This window comes from Podarcis tiliguerta (assembly GCF_965153285.1).
Source record: "Podarcis tiliguerta genome assembly, chromosome: 4".
NCBI classification, from domain to species: Eukaryota; Metazoa; Chordata; class Lepidosauria; order Squamata; family Lacertidae; genus Podarcis; species Podarcis tiliguerta.
This window is the reverse complement of record NC_139537.1, coordinates 6,330-28,166: the sequence shown is the minus strand read 5'-3', so window position 1 is coordinate 28,166 and position 21,837 is coordinate 6,330. Positions and strand designations below refer to the sequence as shown.

At 49.6% G+C, this 21,837-nt stretch overlaps 1 protein-coding gene and 2 long non-coding RNA genes across 5 annotated transcripts; 2 read left to right on the top strand and 1 right to left on the bottom strand.

Moving 5' to 3' along the window:
* The first annotated feature begins 43 nt into the window (after window positions 1-43).
* Window positions 44-3,995, top strand: LOC310675903. Its single transcript, XR_014510300.1, has 3 exons — window positions 44-208; window positions 1,269-1,369; window positions 3,973-3,995. It is a non-coding gene; the product is annotated as an uncharacterized lncRNA (long non-coding RNA).
* Window positions 3,996-4,019: 24 nt separating this feature from the next.
* On the top strand, window positions 4,020-18,659 carry LOC310675850. The gene is made up of 2 exons (XR_014510237.1): window positions 4,020-4,055; window positions 17,169-18,659. It is a non-coding gene; the product is annotated as an uncharacterized lncRNA (long non-coding RNA).
* Window positions 5,752-21,414, bottom strand: LOC310675661 (uncharacterized protein; the record flags this gene model as incomplete). Of its 3 annotated transcripts, none has more annotated exons than XM_083436645.1 (11): window positions 5,752-5,864; window positions 6,587-6,651; window positions 7,498-7,590; window positions 14,864-14,956; window positions 15,069-15,191; window positions 16,480-16,581; window positions 16,676-16,792; window positions 18,000-18,254; window positions 18,988-19,146; window positions 19,752-19,806; window positions 21,183-21,276. In XM_083436645.1, 10 exons carry the CDS (start codon window positions 19,804-19,806, stop codon window positions 5,832-5,834), a joined length of 1,095 nt encoding a protein of 364 aa, XP_083292771.1. In that variant the 3' UTR covers window positions 5,752-5,831. The 3 variants fall into 3 exon arrangements, with proteins under 3 accessions (XP_083292771.1, XP_083292770.1, XP_083292769.1); XM_083436644.1 differs by lacking the exon at window positions 21,183-21,276 and adding an exon at window positions 19,904-19,993; XM_083436643.1 differs by lacking the exon at window positions 19,752-19,806 and having other exon boundaries at window positions 21,183-21,414.
* Between the last annotated feature and the right edge of the window lie 423 nt (window positions 21,415-21,837).

Sequence of the window (21,837 nt, the reverse complement as noted above, 5' to 3'; positions counted from 1 at the left end):
GTTGGCCTCGTCCAAACGGCCCCCCCCCGGACCCCCTCGCTCAACGCACGCGCAGAGCAGCCACAGCAACAATAAAAATCTCGGCAGCAATAGGTCGGCCTTTTGGCCAATCACAGGTCGGGTTGTGGGCGGGGCCAGCCGTTTGGCGCTTTTTCTCTTCAGCTGTTTCTCCTCGGCGTTTCCCACGCCCTTTACGTGAAGGAAGCTTGTAAGTTTTGTCGTGTTTTTAATACTGTATTCCGTTGGGAGCCACCCACAGTGGGTGGGAAATAATTATAAATGATTATCATCATTGATTTTTAAATTATTATTATTATTATTATTATTATAAAAGGGAAGTTTGTAATTCTTACGTTTTGTTGCGTTTTTAATATTCTGTTGGGAGGAGCCCACAGTGGCTGGGGAAGGATAATAAATTATGATTATCATTAATTTTTAAATTGTTATCATTGTTTTTATAATAATTGTTATTAGAAAAGGGTTAGGGGTGTTTGTAGTATATTATGCTTTATCTTTTTAAAAATATTCTGTTGGTGACTGGGAAATAGTAATAAATTATTATCATTAAATGTTAAATTATTATTATTATTATAAATCACACCCACCCAAGTGGGACATGGCCTCTCTCCCCTCCCCCCCTAAGCCTTAACAGTATAGTATTTTTATTTATTCGAATTGGGGTGGGGAAGCTCCCCTTGGCTACAGCAACTCCAGAGTAACTGGCTGTGAGTTCAGATCTCCATTGCTTTCCCCCTCCGGCCGCCTTTGTGAGCCGAACCAAGGGTGACCAAGCAATGTACAGAAAACTGTATCTGAACAATGTATTGTTCAGATGAACCACTGCTTTAAGCAGTGGTTTTGTAACCAGGTACTGTAATTCCTCAAGATCCCAATTCCTTCACTTATCATGAAATGCAATCCCCTTGTGGTTCATTCGCAGATTGAACTTATTATTAAATGCAATCCCCTTGTGGTTCATTCGCAGATTCCTGCCTCGCAACGGGTTGGACTGGAAGACCCTTGGGGTCCCTTCCAGCTGTATACACCATTATATGATTCTTGGGAAAGTGCTTCAGAAAGAATAAACAAGGGGGGGAAACATGTTTCTTCGAGTTAGTCGTATGATGGCTCATAGGGAAGGGAGGCTCCTTTCCCACTTTATTATTTCTTCCACTGCAATCTGTGCTTGACATATTATATGTCTGCTTTTATGTGGACCCCCTCTTTCCCTTCTTGTGAAAATAATCAACCCTACTGATATTTCTTAGGTCTGTATGGGCTCTGCTGAATTTCTTCTCTGAAGAGGAGGAAGCTTCTCCTGAGGAACGGAGAAGAGGAGGTGGAGGAAAAGTCAGCTGCAGGCATGAAGGTAATAGGGAAAAAAATAGAAATACAAATTAACATATAACACTTAAGAACATTTTTAAACAACCCCACTCCTGATATATCACACCCACCCAAATGGGGCTTGGCCTCGTGCCCCCTAACCAGCACAGTAAAAATACAGTAAAGTATTTTTATTTATTTGATTGGGGTAGGGCAGCACCTCCTGGCTTCACCCATGTTGGTGAGGTTTGTCTATTTTTCCTTTTCTTATTAGGCTATCTAAAGGTGACAAAGCAATGTGTTGAAAACTTAATTTCTTCAGATGAACCATTGTTTTAACCAGGTAATTACTCAAGGCACCGATTCTTTCACCTATCAATTTATCCACATAATCCAAGCGGAGGTTAATTAGCATCCAAAAGTGGTACACTTGCACATTACATCTTAAGATAAATGTTTTGGAAAAGGCATAAATTAAAAAAGTTAATTAATTTGCAAGCAAATACTTGAATGCCCAGTGAATTAGATAGGCAGTGAGCTGGCTGATTTGTCTAATGGAGCATCCCAAAACCCAGTTTGGGTCTATAAGACCGAGTTTGCCCCTTCCCCCCAGCCTTAACAGCAACCCTCCATTGCTTTCTGATTTTTTAAACAGATACTCTGAATTGAACACCACAAGAATAAATAGGGATCAGCCCCTGCTCTAGTGGCCAGCACTAAAAGCCATTTGAGTAATTCAGATCAATAAAGTAGGAATAATTAATATTTACAAACCAGCAACTTCACACCAGTTTTGGACACTTGCAGCAGCTTGCAATGTTAAGAGAGGTGCTCTAAAGAAAAGCACTTTCTACATTTATGAGCCTTCAGAGTAGGCTCATGTTTTGTCCTTTGCCTGGAGGTATAAATGTTGTTAGCATATGTGCAATCACCCCGAGAACTTCAGGCCTGCTCCTGACTGTCAAAATGCTCCTGGAGAGGCTGTAAGCAGCACTTCCCCTGCTCTCAGTCAGCAAAAGGGGATGGCAAGGGGTGCTTCATGGCGTAACTTAACTTGCAGCTGCAGGAGAAGTGTGGATCCCTCAGCCATACCTAAATAGCCTTCAAAGTGCCATTTAATAGTGCAACAGCTAGCTGTGCTGTGGACACAAAGGTTGTGAGGTTGTTCCCCGTAAGGGACACCTGCAAATTCCTGCCTTGTAGCAGGTTGGAGTGGATGACCCTTGGGGTCCCTTCACGATATATACTCACCCACTCACCCACCATCATAAGATTCTTTGGAAAGTGCTTCAGAAAGAAGATAGAGAAATAGCATTCCTTTAAGTTAGTTGTAGTTGTCGGCATGCAGAGGGTCGCAAGGCTAGCTGGCTAGCCCCAGCTGGATCGTCTCCTTTCAGCCGTCCAGCTGCAAAGATCCATCTGCCTCTGCTCCGATGTAAATCAGCGACCCAGGCTTCAAAGCCAGAGCACACTATATCAGCCGAGCGAACTGCACACACAGAATAGGCGTGAGGCTTGTGGAAGCATACCACAACTATGGATTTATTAATCATAAATCAGGACAAACAGACTCCGCTAACCCAAAAATAGTACCTCGGGTTAAGAACTTTGCTTCAGGATGAGAACAGAAATCGTGCTCCAGCGGCACGGTGGCAGCATGAGGCCCCATTACCTAAAGTGGTACCTCAGGTTAAGAACAGTTCCAGGTTAAGAACGGACCTCCAGAACGTATTAAGTTCTTAACCCGAGGTACCACTGTACACACAACAGAAGTTCCCAGCAAATTGTGCTGGTATGTAAACAGACACGTGACATGCAACAGACATGCAACAGTAGATAGTCAGGCTTGGTTCCTGAAATGAGTGGGCTTCCTTGCACACACTTCCAGGCAGAAGGGGTAGATGGAGAGGACGCTTTGTGTAGGGTCAGGGTGAGAATATGTATAATCACCCCGAAGGATTCAGGGCTCCTCCTGACTGTTGAAATGCTCCCAAGGAGGATGTAAGCAGCACTTCCTCTGTTTCCAGTCAATAATAGTGAATGGCCATGTTTTCTTCATGGCTGAAGTTGCAGCTCCAGGAGAGGTGTGGATCCCTGAACTATATCTAAATAGCCTTCAAAGTGCCATTTAAGAGTGCAACATTTGCTGCACAACCAAGGTTGTGGGGTTGTTCCCCATAAGGGACTCCTGCATGTTCCTGCGTTGCAGCGGGTTGGACTGGATACCCTTGGGGTCCCTTCCAGAGGTTATATACCATCATTTTTCTTTGGAAAGGGCTTCAGAAACAAGAAACAGAAATAGCATTCCTTAAAGTTAGTTGTATGATGGGAAAGTAGCCTCACTTCCTTTGAGTTACCTTATTCCTTGCACGTTAATTTGAGCTTGGTGCCTCTTTTTACACGGACCCCTCTTTCAGTTCTTCTGGAAAAAATTCGCCCCCCTGTTATTTCTCAGGTCTCTATGGGCTGTGCTGAATTCCTGCTCCCAAAAAGGGGGAGGAGAAGGAAGGGGGAAGTTTTGCCTGACAAAGGGAGGGAGAAGAGGGGCCCTCCTGCTGCTGCCTTGTGGGGCGAGAGGGGGAAAGGGGATCTTTTGACACAATATCCAAACAGCTCCTTTAACCAAACACCTGATCCACCCAGCAGTGTGGCAGCCAAAGGGAAGGAAAGAAAAAGAGGCAAGGCAGCTCTTAAGACATCTCCATGCAGTTGCAAAAGGTGGGTTGCCTGTATAGGCTCCGCTGTATTCCTTAATGTTGAATGCTACATCTGCCTAAGTCCACTTCCATCCACTGGAAAAGATTCTTAGTAGTAAGGAGTAAAGGGAACGGTGGGAAATACTTAGTTATTTCTATAAATTGGTGAGACCGCACCGTCCCTACACCTCCACAAGGCCTGGTCCTTTCAAGAGGTGCAGCCTGCCTTCTCCAAAGGTGGATTTCAGCTCAAACAGCTGGTTGAAAAGTTTCTTTTCCTATCCTCACACCAGAAACCCTGGCAACCTCCCAGAAACAGTCTCTATTCCTCGATGGTCAGGGAGATTGCATTTTCCCACGGTATCTCAAAAAATTGAAACCTTAGCATTTAGTAATGTCTTAATACAGTTTTGGGATGTGTGTGTGTGTGTGTGTGTGTGTGTCAGCCCTTAAAAATCAACTGTGCAATGTGGCTCACAGCAGGGGCAAAGCAAAGATTTAAGACTGTCACCAGCTATGCACATTCGCGTACACACATATAGGCTGGGAGCCCAAACGCCACAAGACCAAGTGCGCTGAGCCCCTGTAACAGGGGCCAAAACCAAAAGCCAGTTGAATCATTTACATTTACAAATACTGGCACGTATGTGTGTGTTTTGGAAATTTGTAGCAGTTTGTAATGTTAAGAGAGATGTTCTGAAGAAGAGCACTTTATACACTCATGAGCATTCCCTTAATGTAGGCTCATTTTTTTTCTTTTTCTGGAGGTATAAATGTTCTAAGCATATGTACAATCACCCCGAAGGCTTCAGGCCTCCTTCTGACTGTTGAAATGCTCCTAGAGAGACTGTAAACAGCACCTCCTCTGCTCTCAGTCAGCAAAAGGAGATGGCAAGGTGTGCTTAATGGTGTAACTTGCACCTGTAGTTTAAATTGCCTTAAAAGTGGCATTTAATAGGGCAACAATGACAGCACAACCAAGGTTGGTGGTTGTTCTCTTGCATATTCCTGCCTTGCAGTGGGTTGGACTGGATGACCCTTGGGGTCCCTTCCAATATAGATATATACACCATCATATGATTCTTTGGAATGTGCTTAGGAGGTTAGGGTTGGGGTTAGGGTTAGGGTTTAGGGTTGGGGTGAGGGTTAGAGGGTTAGGTTTAGAGGGTTAGGGGTTGGGGTCAGGGTCAGAGGGTCAGGGTCAGGGTTTTAGGGTTAGAGTTGGGGGTTGGGGTTAGGGTTAGTGTTAGGAAGGTCCCATTTTCCTTTAGGATGTCCCTATTTTCGTGGGAGAATGGTTGGAGATGGACTAGGATGTCCCAATTTCCATCAGGGTAATATCAGAGGTGTGACAGGATGTCCCTATTTTCACTGGAGAAGTGCTGGAGGAGATTGACTATCTATGGAATCATAGTTGTTTGCATATATGAGACCTCTGAGTATAGGGTGGTTTATCAATTCAATAAATAATAATAATATCATAGACATCTTTTATTTTTCTTTGTTCCCTTTCCATGCTCCTTTGATTTCCTTCTGTCAAAATATTCTCAATAGAATAATAATAATAATAATAATAATAATAATAATAATAATAATAATTTATTTCTATCCTGCCCTCCCCAGCCAATGCTGGGCTCAAAAGCAGAATCAATGTGTGCTTTTGAGGCGCCAACAGGATGCTTCTCCCGCCCAGCTGGATAAAAAAGGTATAAAAAGAAGACAGAGGTGAATCGTAGAATATTTTTATTGGCACTCTGAGTTCGGTTTGCAGAGGGCATGGAAAGATCTGGCGGGATGCAGGAATTCGGCTCAGAGGAGCTGGAAGGTCCCGTTCTGGATGGCCTGCAATAATAATAATAATAATAATAATAATAATAATAAAATAATTTATTTATACCCCACCTATCTGGCTGGGTTTCTCCAGCAAGGAAAAGGAAAGGGACCCTTTGGACTCGGTTCAAGCTGAGAGACATTCCAGGTGAAATCGCCTTCCTTGTAATAATAATGATAATAATAATTTTTATTTCTACCCCGCCCTTCCCAGCGAAGGTCGGGCTCAGGGTGGCTAACAAGCAATCATAAAAACAGGTTGAATGAATACAAGTTAAAAACAAGATGGAAAATACAACATTAAAATATTGAAACATTAAAATATTAAAATATCTCCTTGGAGGAGAAGTGGAGGAGTTTGGATTGGATATCCTGCTTGAGGAGTCTCAAAGCGGCTCGCAATCTCCTTTCCCTTCCTTCCCACAACAAACACTGTGAGGTGAGTAAGGCCGAGAGACTTCGGAGAAGTTGACCAGCCCAAGGTCACCCAGCAGCTGCATGTGGAGGAGCGGAGACTCGAACTCAGTTCCCCAGATTACAAGCCCACCACTGTTCTACACTGGAGGTTTTGAAGCCTAGGTTGGGGTCCCATCCAGCTCAACTGTTTCTAGGATTCCATGTTGAGACTTCTGCCCCAAATGGGGGTTGGGATAGATGACCCTCTGGTCCCTTCCATGAGTATTCTTGGTCACCCAGCCAAAAAAAGGCCATCCTTTTTGGCAACCCGATCGTACCTTCTTCCAGTTTTCCCTTCTGGAGGTTCGGTCCTCGTCTGTCCTCCTCTTCATATCGGCGCAATCTGCAAACACAACCACAACTTTGAGATTCCCGCCTTGCAGTCGGGTCCCTGACAGCTCTCATTCTACGATTATACTGTTCCTCCTGCAGCTAGAGGCCCCTATGATTGATTGATTGATTGATTAATCGATTGATTGATGTGAACCGAAGGGTCCGCTGGAGGAGGTTAGGCAAGGAACTGGGCGAAACGGAGGCTTCAGTGCAGGAATCTCTTCTCTCCCCACCCCCATTTTTTTTATTGGTTTTCACAACATTATAAACAAACCAACACATAAGACAAACAAACATAAATCATAGCCTTATTGAAAATTGTACTGATTAACATTGTTAAGTGACGTCCTCGCTTCCCCTTGGTTGAATTTCATTGCATGTCCTTTGAACGGTTTTCCAAATCACAGTTCTTCTAAAATTCAACTTAAACATTAACATCCTTAGATCTTCACATTATGAAATTAAACATATGAATTCATCACTTAACGTAAATAAAATGCTAAGCCAATTAAGTATCTGCAAGCTGTTTTCAGTTAATTTAACTTAACATAGTTAACTAAGACCTAACTGGAAAAGTCCGTGACCAGAAGGAGGAGAAGTATCAGGAAGATTGGATTAAATTTAATTAAATTTAACTAAGTAATCATTCAATTTAATCCACTCTTCCTGATACTCCTCCTCCTCCTGGTCATGGACTCTTCCGGTTAGGTCAGCTAGCTCTGAAAAATCCATCGTCTTCAGTGCAGGAATCTCAACACAGAATCATACAATGGCAGAGCTGGGACCCTCAAAGGTCATCCAGTCCAACCCACAGCAAGGCCAAACCTGCCCCATCTACAATGGCGGAGTTACTTACGGACGGCAACAATTGCCGCAAAGGGGAGGAAGTACATCCCAGCAGTTCCTGCAACAACAGGTGTCAGGTCCACTGGTGCAGCGCATCCTTGTTCTGTGAAGAAAACCACAGCCAGGCCAAAGTTTTAATATATTTTAAAAACTCCCCCCACCAAACCAGGACTTTAGGGGCAGCAGAATCAGCTGGGAAGAGAGAAGAGGAGTACAGGGTATATATTATTTTAGTAATTATTTTAATAAAAACAATAATTTTAGGTTGGGTGTCCTTGCTTCTCCTACTGCTTTTGTGGTTTCACGGTATTTGCGCATAGTGATCTGTTGTTATTTTTATTGATTATTGTAAACATTGTGATTATAGTTTTGAGACTTGTGGGTGTAGGGCAGTATACCCATTGAATAAGAAATAATAATTATTATTTCGTTTTCCATATGGTACCATATTTTTGGCTCCATAAGACACACTTTTTTTCTTCCTAAAAAGTAAAGGGAAATGTCTGTGCATCTTAAGGAGTGAAGGTGTGGTCCCTGGAGCTGAATTGCCCAAGGGCCAAAAGCATGGTGATCTGTTGTTATTTTTATTGATTATTGTAATCATTGTTGTCAGGGGTTCAGGAGCAGAGTCACTGGAGAGGGAAGAAACAGAGAGCGAGGGGGAGGAGTCGGAAGGAAATGTCAGCGGCGACAGTAGTCCAAGATCTCTGAGTCTCTCCAGTGACTCGGAGGATTCACAGAAAGGGGCCCCCATGGTCAGGGCAAGGGGAGTGCCCAGGGGGACACCTCGGGAAGAAGGGGACTCAGAGAGTAGCAGCTGGAAATCCGGACCAGCGTCCCCCCCAGAGTGCAGTAGGGGGGAGGAGTCTAAGGCATCGGGATCAGGGAGCGCGCAGGCAGAGGGAGAACGTGAGGCAGGAGTGGCCACACCCTCGTCAGGGAGCGAGGAAACGGTCATCCGGAAAGTAAAACGCGCGCGCGCGCCAAGTTCAAATGTACAGGAGGGCGGCAAGGTGGGCAGCCCGGGTAAGGAGCCAGGTCCTAAAGCCCGCCGAAGAGAGGGGGAGGAGTCAGAGGGGTCTAGCTCCGCGTCGGAAGAGTCCAGGAGGAATGAGACCCCGGGGGGTAGTAAGACCCAGAGGAAGAGAGAAAGAAGGAAGAGGTGGAGTAAGATTAGAGTCTTGAACTGGTGCACGGGGGGTGGAGATCCAGACAGAGCTTCGCCGGTCTAAAGTCCAGACGTAGGGCTGGGACGCTGAGACTTGTAAATGGAGACTATTCTTCAATAAAGACTTTGATACTGTACTATCGGCTAGCGTTGGTCCTTGGTGAGCTGGGACCCGGAGCCAGCCCTGACAGTAAGCTCTGTCTCCTATTTTAAAGTTTTGGCACCAAGAACCTCGCCACGTGAGTCGGCGCAGCGAGGACAGAGGAGGGGTGCTTACAGAGCTCACAAAACTCAGGCAAGATGACGACGGAAGAGAAGATAAAAGCCCTGCAAGAAGCGGTGACACAACTCAGCACTGAGGTAATTGCATCCAGGAAGAGAGAGGAGGAGATGGTTACCTCCTGCCGGGATCTCCAGGCCAGGTTGGACGTGCTTTCCAAAGAGGGGCAAACGGGAGCCAAGGCAGAAGGCATAGGTTTGGGGAGAAGGGGAGGAAGCCTTGTATCGCATTTCGACGGGAGTTTGCAGCAGTACCCCAACTTCAGAGCAGACCTGCTGTTTGCGCTGGATTTACTTGACAAAGACTTTAGAGATGAGAGAGAGAGAGTGGGGTTTATCTTGTCCCATTTGCATGGGGAAGCCAAAACGTGGCTGCGGAATCTATGGAGGGACAATGATCCAGCGCTCCAAGATGCGAAGGCTTTTATTAAAGCAATGGACTCCTGCTTTTTATCAAAGGTAGACGTCGATATTGCCAGGAGGGACATACATGGACTTAAACAAGGCAAAGCCAGCGTGCGGCAGTACCATACTCGATTTTTCGGACTGGTTCATGCCCTGGGGTGGGAAAAAGATTCTGCGCCAGTCAGAGACCTCTTTTGGGAGGGGTTGAATGCAGATGTAAAAGCGGAGATTGGAAGAGGGGAGAGACCAAGGAACACCCAGCAGGTAGTCCAGAGGGCTCTGGAGATCGGGGTGCATCTGGAAGAACGTCCTTGCAACAGGGAAGAAGGGCGTTGGGGAAGGGCACCAGCCAGAGCACCTCCCTTCTTTCCCAGAGAAGCAGCGCGTGCGCACTCCACACCCTCGCAGGGAGGGGGAGAAGAGCCGATGGAGATAGGAGGTGCCAGGGCTCAGTCAGCTAACAGAGCCCTAACACCGGGAGCAGCCAAAACGAAGCCTCCTAGAGGGAACAGGAAGTGCTACATCTGCGACAGTGCTCAACACATGGCGAAAGAGTGTCCCCAGAGGCTCCACAAGCACACTGCAGCCTCCGCAACAGTCGCTGAAGCAGCTCAATTGAAAACGCAGCAACAGTTAAACGACGGAGTCTGGCTGGAGGAAGAGGCACTGGGGTCCAGTCAGACAAGTCAATGAAACAATCCCCAGCACTTTTGCAACCCACAGACCCCCTCCCACCCAAACCAGTGGTGCAGCTTACAGCGTCTCTCCAACTGCCCAATGGACGCACTCTGGAGGTGCCGATCACCATTGACTCCGGCAGCAACGCTGACTTTATAGGACTGGAATTCATTCAGCAGCACAATATACCACTGCTACCAGCCACGCTGCCCCTGAACGTTGTCACGGTGGATGGCAGAGACTTGTTAGGGGGGCAGGTGGTGCAACAAACGCAACCAATGGTGATGCGGATTGGAAATCACCGAGAAGTCATCAGCTTTAATGTCACACACCTGTCGGACACGCCTGTAGTCCTCGGCATGAGTTGGCTGCACAGGCACAGCCCAGCATTGGCGTGGTACCAACGCCAACTGACCTTCGGCTCCTCCTATTGCGCGGAACATTGCATCCTTCCTAGCCCGGAAGAAGGAGGGGACGACCCGCAGCTACAATTAGGCACGCTGCAAGCAGTGCCTCGCAAGTATGCAGCGTTTTTGGAGGTTTTCTGCGAGAAGGAAGCGGACAAGCTGCCCCCCCACAGGCCCTATGACTGCAAGATTGACCTCCTGCCAGGAGCGACGCTGCCAGCCGGGAAACTGTATTCCATGTCTGAGGATGAGCTGCAGGAGCTCAAGGAGTTCATAGACCTCAACTTGAAGCGCGGTTTCATCCGGGAGTCGAAGGCAGCGGGGGGCAGTCCTGTATTCTTTGTGAAGAAGAGGGACACGCCCCAAAAAAGACTTGTGGTAGACTTCAGAATTTTAAATTCCAGAACCAAGCCCGCGGCCTTTCCCATGCCCAAGATAGATGACCTGCTGGCGACGGCGAGGAAAGGACGCGTTTTTACAAAGTTGGATCTGCGAGGGGCGTACAACCTGATTCGCATACGGGAAGGAGACGAGTGGAAGACTGCCATGTTCACGCCCCTGGGCACATATGAATACAGAGTTATGCCCTTCGGTTTACAAAATGGCGCCCACTGTTTTCAAGCTTTCATGCATCACGTCCTGGCGGGTCTCCTCTACAAGACATGCGTCTGCTTCTTGGACGACATCCTGATATTCTCAGAATCTGAGGAGGCCCACGAAGGTGACGTCAAGGAAGTTCTGCAGAGACTGCAGGAGCATCGGCTGTATGCCAAGCTGGAGAAGTGCCAGTTCGACAGGACGGAGGTGGATTTCCTGGGCTACAAGCTGTCGGACAAGGGGCTTGCCATGGACAGCGCCAAGGTTCGCGCAGTGTTGGACTGGAAGAGCCCGCGCAATCGGAAGGAGGTCCAGCGGTTTGTGGGGTTCGCCAACTTTTACCGCAAGTTCATCAAGGGGTTCGCGATGCAGACGGCGGCCATTACTGACACGCTCAGCTCTAAGAAGAAGAAGTTCATCTGGACGGAGCAAGCGGAGCAGTCCTTTCAGAACCTTAAGCGTCTCTTCTCGTCCGAAGGGCAGCTACTGCATGTGAATCCCAGCAAACCGATGAGGGTTGAAACAGACGCCTCAGACAGAGCCGTGGGCGCCGTACTGTTGCAGGAGGACCCGCATGGGGACTGGAGACCGTGTGCCTTCTACTCTAGGAAGCTCAGCAAGTCGGAGCAAAACTACACCATCTGGGACAGGGAGTTGCTGGCCATTCATGCAGCATTCAAGGCGTGGCGACACTTCCTCGTCGGGGCCAAGCACACCGTGCAGGTCCGCACGGATCATAAGAACCTGGAGTACTGGCGCACGGCAAGATTCCTAAACCAGCGGCACATCAGATGGGCGGAATTTTTCGCGGATTTCGACTTCAGGATAGAATACATCCCAGGCGACAACAACATCATGGCGGATGCACTGTCCAGGAAGCCGCAATACCTCGAAGAGGCGGCACCAGCAGCGGCCAAGCACATTTTCGCTCCGAAAGCGTGGGCGTGCGCTGCAGCAACCGTGGACTTGGAGGCGGTCCGTCGAGCACTGCAGAGGGACCCCTTTGCACAAGCCAAGATGGAGGAGGTGCACAAGGGCACGGTGAAGGACGACGAGTTCCAAGTACGAGACGGATTACTCATCCGCAGAGGGGCCCTCTACGTACCGGGAGACGACCTCCGGGCGAAAGTACTGCAGCAGTTACACGACGCACCCACCGCCGGGCACTTTGGCAAGGAGAAGACGGCAGAACTCGTTGCCAGAGATTTTTGGTGGCCCAAGATGCGGGGGGAAGTCGCGGAGTACGTCTCGAGGTGCGACACCTGCCAAAGGGCCAAGTCAGTCCACAAACCTCCGGCGGGACTGCTCGAACCGCTGCAGACTCCGAGCGAACCGTGGGAGAGGGTGGCCCTGGACTTTGTCACGGATTTACCCAGCTCAAGGGGTAAAACGGCAGTGCTAGTGGTGGTGGACATGTTCACTAAAATGGCCCACTTCATTCCGTGCGCGAAGGTGGCCACGGCAGAACAGACCGCCAAACTGTTCATAGACCACGTCTTCAGAGTGCATGGACTGCCACGGTCTATCTTGTCCGACAGGGGGCGCCAGTTCATTTCGAGCTTCTGGCAGAAGCTGATGGGTTTCCTGAACGTCAAGATCAACCTAGCGTCGGCGAGACACCCGCAGACCAATGGACAAGCGGAACGCGTCAACGCCGTCATGCAGCAGTACCTGAGATGCTACGCAAATCAACAGCCGACGACATGGGTGGACTACCTGCCGCTCGCTGAGTTCGCTTACAACAACACGAAGCACGTGTCCACAGGGGTGACGCCGTTCTTCGCCAACAACGGGAGGCATCCCAGAACCTTCCCGGGATTAGAGAGACTGGGGGAGGGGGAGCCACAGGCAGCGGAAGTCTTGGCGGCGGAATTGCAGGAAGTCCACGAGCAGCTTAGGAGGCAGTTAGAGCTGGCAAAGCACGCATACAAACTGCAGGCTGACAAGCACAGGAGGGTTGGTGAAGACATACAGGTGGGAGACTGGGTGTGGTTAGCGGCCCACGCAGTGCCGACCAGATCCTTAGCTAAGAAGAAACTCGGACATAAGCAGCTAGGACCTTACCTAGTTGAGGCACAGATCAATCCGGTGGCCTTCCGGTTGACACTTCCGGAAGGATCCAGAATGCACCCAGTATTCCATAGGTCGGTGCTCACGCCCTACAAAGCACCTCACCGATTTCAGGCGCAGGGCACGGCACCAGACCAGTATAAGGAGATCCCCCCAAGGAGGGAGTCGCCAAGAAGGGAACCCATCAACCAGGTCACAGAGATTTTGGACTCGAGATGGGGGGAAGAGGGAGTAGAATATTTTCTCGCAAGGGAAGGTACCCCGGCCAGCGCCAACAGTTGGGTGCCGGACTATGCCCTGGACGAGCCTCTCCTCAAAGAGGAGTTTCATGCCTTGTTCCCACACAGGCCCATGCCAGCCGAGTATTTCGACGACTGGCTTTTCACACCCACGCTTTCTACCAGCACGTTCCAGGGATTCACCTCGGACGAAGAACCACCATTAGACACACGTTCACCGGAGGGCTCGCCCTCGGGGTTTGCCTCAGACCGCTCGTTTTGGTGGGACAATCGAGGAGAGGAGAGGTGGCTGAGGGGCCCTTGGCAGGCAACGGACCCAGAGGGGAACGAGGGTGAGAGGGACATGGACGTGATGGGGGAGGACGTTGGGTTCGAGCATGGCGGCACGGAGATGGAAGCAGAGGAGAACGAGGTCGGCGAAGACATGGAGGACGAGCCGGATTTCTCTAACTGGATGCACGCCACGGGGGACGAACTGTATCCACCATTCACCCCCACAACGACGGAGCACCCAGCACCCCCGCCGGAGGAAGGGGAGGGGGGAAGGGGGGGCTTCGAGGGGGGGATGGATGTCAGGGGTTCAGGAGCAGAGTCACTGGAGAGGGAAGAAACAGAGAGCGAGGGGGAGGAGTCGGAAGGAAATGTCAGCGGCGACAGTAGTCCAAGATCTCTGAGTCTCTCCAGTGACTCGGAGGATTCACAGAAAGGGGCCCCCATGGTCAGGGCAAGGGGAGTGCCCAGGGGGACACCTCGGGAAGAAGGGGACTCAGAGAGTAGCAGCTGGAAATCCGGACCAGCGTCCCCCCCAGAGTGCAGTAGGGGGGAGGAGTCTAAGGCATCGGGATCAGGGAGCGCGCAGGCAGAGGGAGAACGTGAGGCAGGAGTGGCCACACCCTCGTCAGGGAGCGAGGAAACGGTCATCCGGAAAGTAAAACGCGCGCGCGCGCCAAGTTCAAATGTACAGGAGGGCGGCAAGGTGGGCAGCCCGGGTAAGGAGCCAGGTCCTAAAGCCCGCCGAAGAGAGGGGGAGGAGTCAGAGGGGTCTAGCTCCGCGTCGGAAGAGTCCAGGAGGAATGAGACCCCGGGGGGTAGTAAGACCCAGAGGAAGAGAGAAAGAAGGAAGAGGTGGAGTAAGATTAGAGTCTTGAACTGGTGCACGGGGGGTGGAGATCCAGACAGAGCTTCGCCGGTCTAAAGTCCAGACGTAGGGCTGGGACGCTGAGACTTGTAAATGGAGACTATTCTTCAATAAAGACTTTGATACTGTACTATCGGCTAGCGTTGGTCCTTGGTGAGCTGGGACCCGGAGCCAGCCCTGACAATTGTGATTATAGTTTTGAGAGTTGCGGGTATAGGGCAGTATACCCATTGAATAACTAATAAAAATTATTATTTCATATGCCATATTTTATTTTTATTTTTATTTATTTTATTTATCTGTTTTTCTACGTTGTGAGCCAATCCGTGCCAAATCCCCCCACATTTCAGACGACATCAAATGACATAGAAATTTCAGCCGCCTGCCAGTCTCACCTTCCAACTTCACCACCTGCCGGATGAGGAGGCTGCACGTCACAGCGACCAAGATCACCCCCGTCGGGGTGCTGAAGTCCACCAGCCGCTGAGCTGCAGGAGAAGAAAGAGGAGGGAATCGAGAACCTGTCGCGAGAATCAAGAACCCGGAAGAGACCCAAAAGCTCTGGAGGGTGGAGGACGCCGCCCAGCCTCGCTGACCGACCTGCCGGGTCGGTGATCTGGTGGATCATGTCCATCTTGAAGGCAACGGTGCCCACGACCAGCAGGGTGACCATCGCGACGTAGATGAGGAGGAACAGAGGCAGGATGAGGGCAGCCGAGAGTCCTGGGGAGGAAGGGCAATGGTGGGATGGTCGAATCGGACGGGACCCCCGTGTCCAACCCCCTAAAAGGCACCTAGTCCTCCTCGGGAGGAAGGGTGATGGTGGGACGGTCAAGTCGGACAGGACCCCCGTGTACAGCCCCCTAGAAGGCACCTAGTCCTCCTGGGAAGGAAGGGCGATGGTGGGCCGGTCCAGTCGGACGGGACCCCCGCGTCCAACTCCCTAAAAGGCAACTAGTCTACTAGATCCTTCCAAAGGAAAATCAGACTTTTTTTAAGGCTGTCCATTCCTTTAAGCCCAGTATTCCTTTAAGCTCCGTATTATGCGGATGAGACCCAGCTCTACCTCTCTTTCCAATGGGAACCAGCGAAGGTCTTGTGTGAGTGCCTGGAGATGGTTGGAGGCTAACAGATGGGGAAGGTTGAATACTGACAAGATGAGGTTGAATCCTGACAAGGCAAAAGGACTGTTTTGGGGGGACAGGAGGCGGGTGGGTGTGGAGGACTCCCTGGTCCTGAATGGGGTAACTGTACCCCTAAAGGACCAGGTGCGCAGCCTGGGAGTCATTCTGGACTCACAGCTGTCCATGGAGGCGCAGGTCCATTCTGTGTCTGTTTACCAGCTCCATCTGGGATGCAGGATGAGACCCTACTTGCCCAGAGTGGTGCATGCTCTGGTTATCTCCCGCTTGGACTACTGCAATGCACTCTACGAGGGGATACCTTCGAAGGTGACCCGGAAACTACAACTAATCCAGAATACGGCAGCTAGACTGGGGACTGTGAGCGGCCATCTTGAAAGACCTACATTGGCTCCCAGTACGTTTCCGAGCACAATTCAAAGGGTTGGTGCTGACCTTGAAACCCCTAAACGGCCTCAAAGGTCCAGTAGACCTGAAGGAGCGTCTCCACCCCCATTGTTCAGCCCGGACGCCGGGGTCCACTTCCGAGGGCCTTCTGGCGGTTCCCTCGCTGCGAGAAGCCGAGTTGCAGGGAACCAGGCAGAGGGCCTTCTCATGGTGGCGCCCGCCCTGCGGAACTCCCTCCCACCAGATGTCCAAGAGAAAAATAACTACCCGACTTTGAGAAGACATCTGAAGGCAGCCCTGTTTAGGGAAGCTTTTATTGTATTTTAGTGTTTTGTTGGAAGCCGTCCCGAGTGGCTGGGGAAACCCTGCCAGATAGGCAGGGTATAAATACTAAATTATTATTATTATTATTATTGTTGTTGTTGTTGTTGTTGTGGCAAATTAGCTTCTTCCTCTTCTCCGAAAGCCCCTTCCCGCCTCACCTTGATCATAGCTCCACAGGATCAGGGCCACGAAGGCAAGGGCCGAAGCCAAGCCTGTCAGTCCATTGACGTAGATGCTGAGCCACTTCCAGGCCTTCCCTCCTGGGGAGCGAGATGGGAGTCAAGAGGGTGGTAGCACCTAAGGGTAGGACCCCTAAGATCATCCAGTCCAACCCGCGGCAAAAAAGATACTCACGGATCTGGAGTTTATGGGGCTGACACAATGGCAAGAGGATCCCCCATCCGGAGAAAGCAGCACTCACCAGGGCTGAGGCGGAGAGCTGGAAGGACACCCCCAGCATCATGGAGATCCCTGCAGGATGGAGCCCGTTGGGGAAGAGACATCAAGCACCTCAGGGAGGAATTCCAATGTTCCTCTTCCCCCCTCCAGAAGTGTCAACTGGGTGCCATGGCCCTGGCACCAAAATTTGGGGGTGCCCAGACCCTCCATGGGAATGTTGTGGGCGCTCGGGCACCCATGCCTCTCTCCTCTCTCCCATCCCAGGTACGCCCATGGTGACATTGCCTGGGGTTGTACTGGATGACCCTGAAGGTCCTTTCCGAATCTATCCTATCATTAATTGGAGGTTTTTCAGTGGGGTCCCATCCAACTCTACCATTCCCTGGAAAGATGGATTCAGAGTTTGCTTTCGCTTTCCCCTCTCTTCCAACCAGGTCTGCTTCTGGAGCCGCAGAACTATTGGGCCTCTTTCGCCTGAGAAATGTTGGTGGGAATCATAGACCCATTGATGGGGAAGGGATCCCATGGTCATGTAGCAAGGCAAGGCAAGACCACTCCCAGAAACATCATTCCTACATCGCAGAAGGGGTGTAACCTAAAACCACCCCTCAGATACATCATACCTACATCACAGAAAAGGCGGTCTAAAACAGAAATTTTGAATGTTATATTGCTCCTGTCCTTGTTTATCTCCTGTCTGGTAGGTTACTTGATTGGATTTCCTGGGGAGCCTGGCTAGTCATACCTACATCACAGAAAAGGCAGTCTACAGCAGAAATCTGAGTGCATTGTTTATCTCGTCTGACAGGTTACCTGTTTAATGGTCACTTGATTGGATTGCCTGGAGAGCCGGGCTAGTTTTTTTATGATAAATACTTAGTTCCTGGGTCAGGTCACAGGCTCACACCCTATTCATATCTTAAATGTGCCCTTAAGACCGGATTTGTGAGACAATGGGGAGGTTTCCCACTTTGACCTTGCCGAGAAAACATTTGCTCAGTTTAGGAATCAAAATGGTTCCAGGAGGGTCTTCCTGCGCTGATCTTGGTTGGTACGCTTAGGAACATTACCATATATCTAAGACCGTAAAATTCCTATCACAGTTGAAACCCAGTCAACGCAATGCTTTCCTTGCTGACCCAGATGGCTGACTCGAGATTTGTTCTAATTCCTCATAGCAATCCCACCCGATCACTACAGGGCGAAACGTTGCAACGGGGGAGAGGAGAGGGCCCGGATTCTTCTTCCGTTTTGTGCCCCCCACTTGGCGTCTACTCACCCGGTGTCACGTCCAGCTGGGGCGACTCCTTCCAGCCCCGGCGGTTGCTGGCATTGCAGGAGTACGAGCCGCAGTGGGACGTCTCCACCCCGGAGAGGAGGAGAAGAACGTCATCCCTTTGGCCCCCGGAGAGCGGTTTCCCGTCCCTTTTCCATTCAACGGCCTCCACTGCGCCGCTCGGCACCCAGCAGGACAAGCGGATGCCGGGCTTTTGCGGAGAAGGCTCTCTGCGGATGACCGGCTGGGCAGGAGGCTCTGAAAACAGGGGAAAGAACCCAAAAGCTGGAAGGGACCCTGAGGGTCATCCAGGCCAACCCCCAGCAAGGCGGGAACCTTTTGCCCCAAAGAATGCAATCCTGGCTCGGCAGAGAGCATTTTGCCCTGTTTGCCCTGCTGGTTTCGACCTTTTGGAGTTCATGCTCCCTGGACTGGCAGCATTCTTTCTGCAGCTCACCTGTGGAACTTACTGACACTGGGGTCCCTGTGCGTGAAGGAGGGGATTTCTCCTTCCCGCCTCGTTTTTGGCGCCTGTTCAAATGTGGGTGGCCCGGCCTGCCTCTCCTATTTTATTTCTCATTATTAATACCTGTAATAACAATTTACTAAATGTATATCAGGATGCGCCTGGGGAGGGAAGAACAAGATTAAGATATTTAATAATACTTTGTGGTCCTTTCCCGCATTCTTCCCCGGCCCCTTAAAGCAGGGCGGTTCTTAAAGAGGACCCCTAGGTTACACTTTCCTGCCAACCTAGCAGTTCGAAAGCACGTCAAAGTGCAAGTAGATCAATAGGTCCTGCTCCGGCGGGAAGGTCAACGGCATTTCTGTGCGATGCTCTGGTTTGACAGAAGCGGCTTAGTCTTGCTGGCCACATATCCGGAAGCTGTACGCCGGCCAATAAAGCAAGATGCACGCCGCAACCCCAGAGTCTGCCGTGACTGGACCTAATGGTCAGGGGTCCCTTGACCTTTACGTAGGTGACACTTACCAAGGTCTTCCAGGGGATCTGGGAATCCCGCGTGCCACTGCAGGACGTCCCCTGACGAATTTGTTCTCCCTGGAGCAGCCAGCCCACGGTCGGACATGTTTTCGGGAGCAGGGAGCAGGAAAGGGGAGCCAGCAGCAATTTTGGCCAGCCAGAGCAGCACTGCAGAGAAACAGGGGCGCAGAATCCTAGCCGAGGGCCACCTATCCTGCCCCCGTCAAGTCCAAACGTAGAAGCATAGATCTGGATTGGGACCCTGAGGGTCATCCAGCTCAACCCCCTGCAACGCATCCTGCCCATTGGTCTGGGATGGAAGAACGGAGATGGCTGCCTAGCGGTGGGTTGGGATGGATGACCCTTTGGGGTCCCATTCAGCTCAAGCTCTGGAAGTTTAGGGAAGCTTTTAATGTTTAATTGATTATGGTATTTTAGTGTTTTGTTGGAAGCCGTCCAGAGTGGCTGGGGAAACCCAGCCAGATTGGCGGGGTATACATAATAAATTACATTATTATTATTATAAGTGGCGGCTTGGAGAACGTTGGCCTTGGTGTGACGCGGAGCCACGAATCCAGGCTAGTGGGGGACTGGATCTCTGAAGGATCCTCTCCTGACCGCAAATTACGTCTTTCTTTCCGCTCTGGCTCATCTAGGCAACCCACCAGAGTGGAAAACTGGACTGTGTCCAAGCTGGAAATGTACACAGCCAGGCAGGAGAAACGTACACAGTCCAGAGTCCGGGCGTGACTGGATGCTGTGTAAACGGTTACCTGGCGCCAGCAAGCCACTTGCTGCCATCTTTCTGGGGAAGAAGCAAATCTTCATCTGCGGAGAGAAAGCAGAGGGAGAATGAGAAAAGGGACCCTGAGGGTCATCCAGACCAACCTGCTGCGATACAGGAAGATGCTGCTGTCTCTCGAACCTGCAACCTCGGCGTTCTCAGCAGCTATGAATATGAATCCTTGGCATTCTCTCTCCAGCTATCTATGGATCCCAATCACAAGAAGCGCTGGGAATGGCTCCATGCACCCAGCCCCACTTCCTTCTGTGGCTGCCCTTCAGAACTAACGGGCATTGGGGTTCCCTTGTAGGAAGCAGAAGAAAGGCGTCTGCAACACGGGCCTAAATGAGAAATGCCAAAATGAGAGATCCAAAGGACAAGACTGTATTTTTATTTTAATACATAAAAGTTTAGATTGCCACCATCCATCTAATAGGTCTGTACTCTGTCCCTCCTGGTCTCCCAATTTCTCCTTCTCTTGCTGCATATGCTATTTTTATTTTGTATTCCATCCCTCCTTGGTCTCCCCATTTCTCTTGCTGCATACCCTCTCCCAGCCATGCCGAATACCCTAATTTCTTTTCGCTACTGCTCCGCGTTCAAGTCCTACTTGCCCGTTCCCCCGACTGTTATATATTTCTTTCAAATGCTTTGCAAAAGGGTTTCCGCTCCTCTGGGTCCCAAATTTTGGTCATCATATCAGTTTATTCTCTTATTGGTTGATATTTCTCCATCTCATAGATCTCTAGCGTGGCTGTAAGGGCAGGAAAACGTGAGGCGGATTTGGAATAGCAGAAAGCAGAAAGATGTTACAGATAACTATTTAGGGTGTGGTCTTTTCGGTGGGGGAGATTCTAGGTTTGTCATATTTTATTATGTATTTTGTGGGTTTTGTGTTCTGGTTTTCTTCGGCGAGCTGCCTTGAGCAGTATATAAAGCCAATAAATAACACATAGTTGCCGTCAAAATTATTCCACCCACCCACCCCTTGCAAATCAGGCTTCTCCTCAAAATTTACAGACTTTCAGCTGTTTGCAAGGAGCAAACCGCTCCAAAGCACAGCGGATGTTTGAAGTGGTCCCCCCCAAATTCATCTGAAAATGCAACATATCGTGAGACTGGAGAAGCCCAGAGAAGTTGCATTTTCAACTGAATTTTCCCCGATTTGTAAGGGGTGTGCGTGGAATAATTTTGGCGCAAATTGCCAGGGAGTCAGTGGATCAATTCAATGTAATCTTGATGGCTGTTGTTCTTGTTCAAGGATGACGATGATTAAAGCATGCAAACTTTGGAAAATGAAATAAATCACATTATTTACCTCTCCAGCAAACGAAATAAATCACATTATTTACCTCTCCGGCAAACGAAATAAATCACATTATTTACCTCTCCGGCAAACGAAATAAATCACATTATTTACCTCTCTGGATGATCCTGAGTCCTGGGGGTAAAATCACTGGGTGGCAGAGCTGGGAGGGAAGCGTTTTGACACTTCCCATCCAGCTGGCAGGCGAGCAAAATGGACAGGAAATGGACAGAAAAAGCCTGCCTCCTCCTTGTTTCTCTGTTCTCAAGTGACTCCAAGGCGGCTTTGAATGCCACTCACAAAGACGCTTCAGCCCGTTTTCCAGACAAATCCTCATTCCTTTCATTACTATTAGGCTTTTCAATTTAAACAAAACAACAACAAAAAAAAACCCCAAGCATTTTACTTGGTCAGGACATTAATAGACAAGATGTCAAATTGTTTTTCTATGGAACAACTACGGCAAGAGTATTTTGAGCCCAGAAATGGAAAGAATATGAAATTCCGACGAAAGAAGAATGGCAGACAAAATTAATAGACTGCAGAATTGGCCAAAAGGACAGGAAGGATTCGAAACTGCAAGACCAGAGATTGACAGAAGATTGGAAGAAGTATATGAATTATTTGAAGAGCAACTGTAATCGACAAATTGCACTAGAAGTTTTGTAAGGAGAGATATACGAAGTGTTACAAAGTAGAAAAAGATAGAAATCTTGGTTATGAGTAATAGGGAAGATAAGAAATGTATCCTGAGAAATTAGATTGGAAA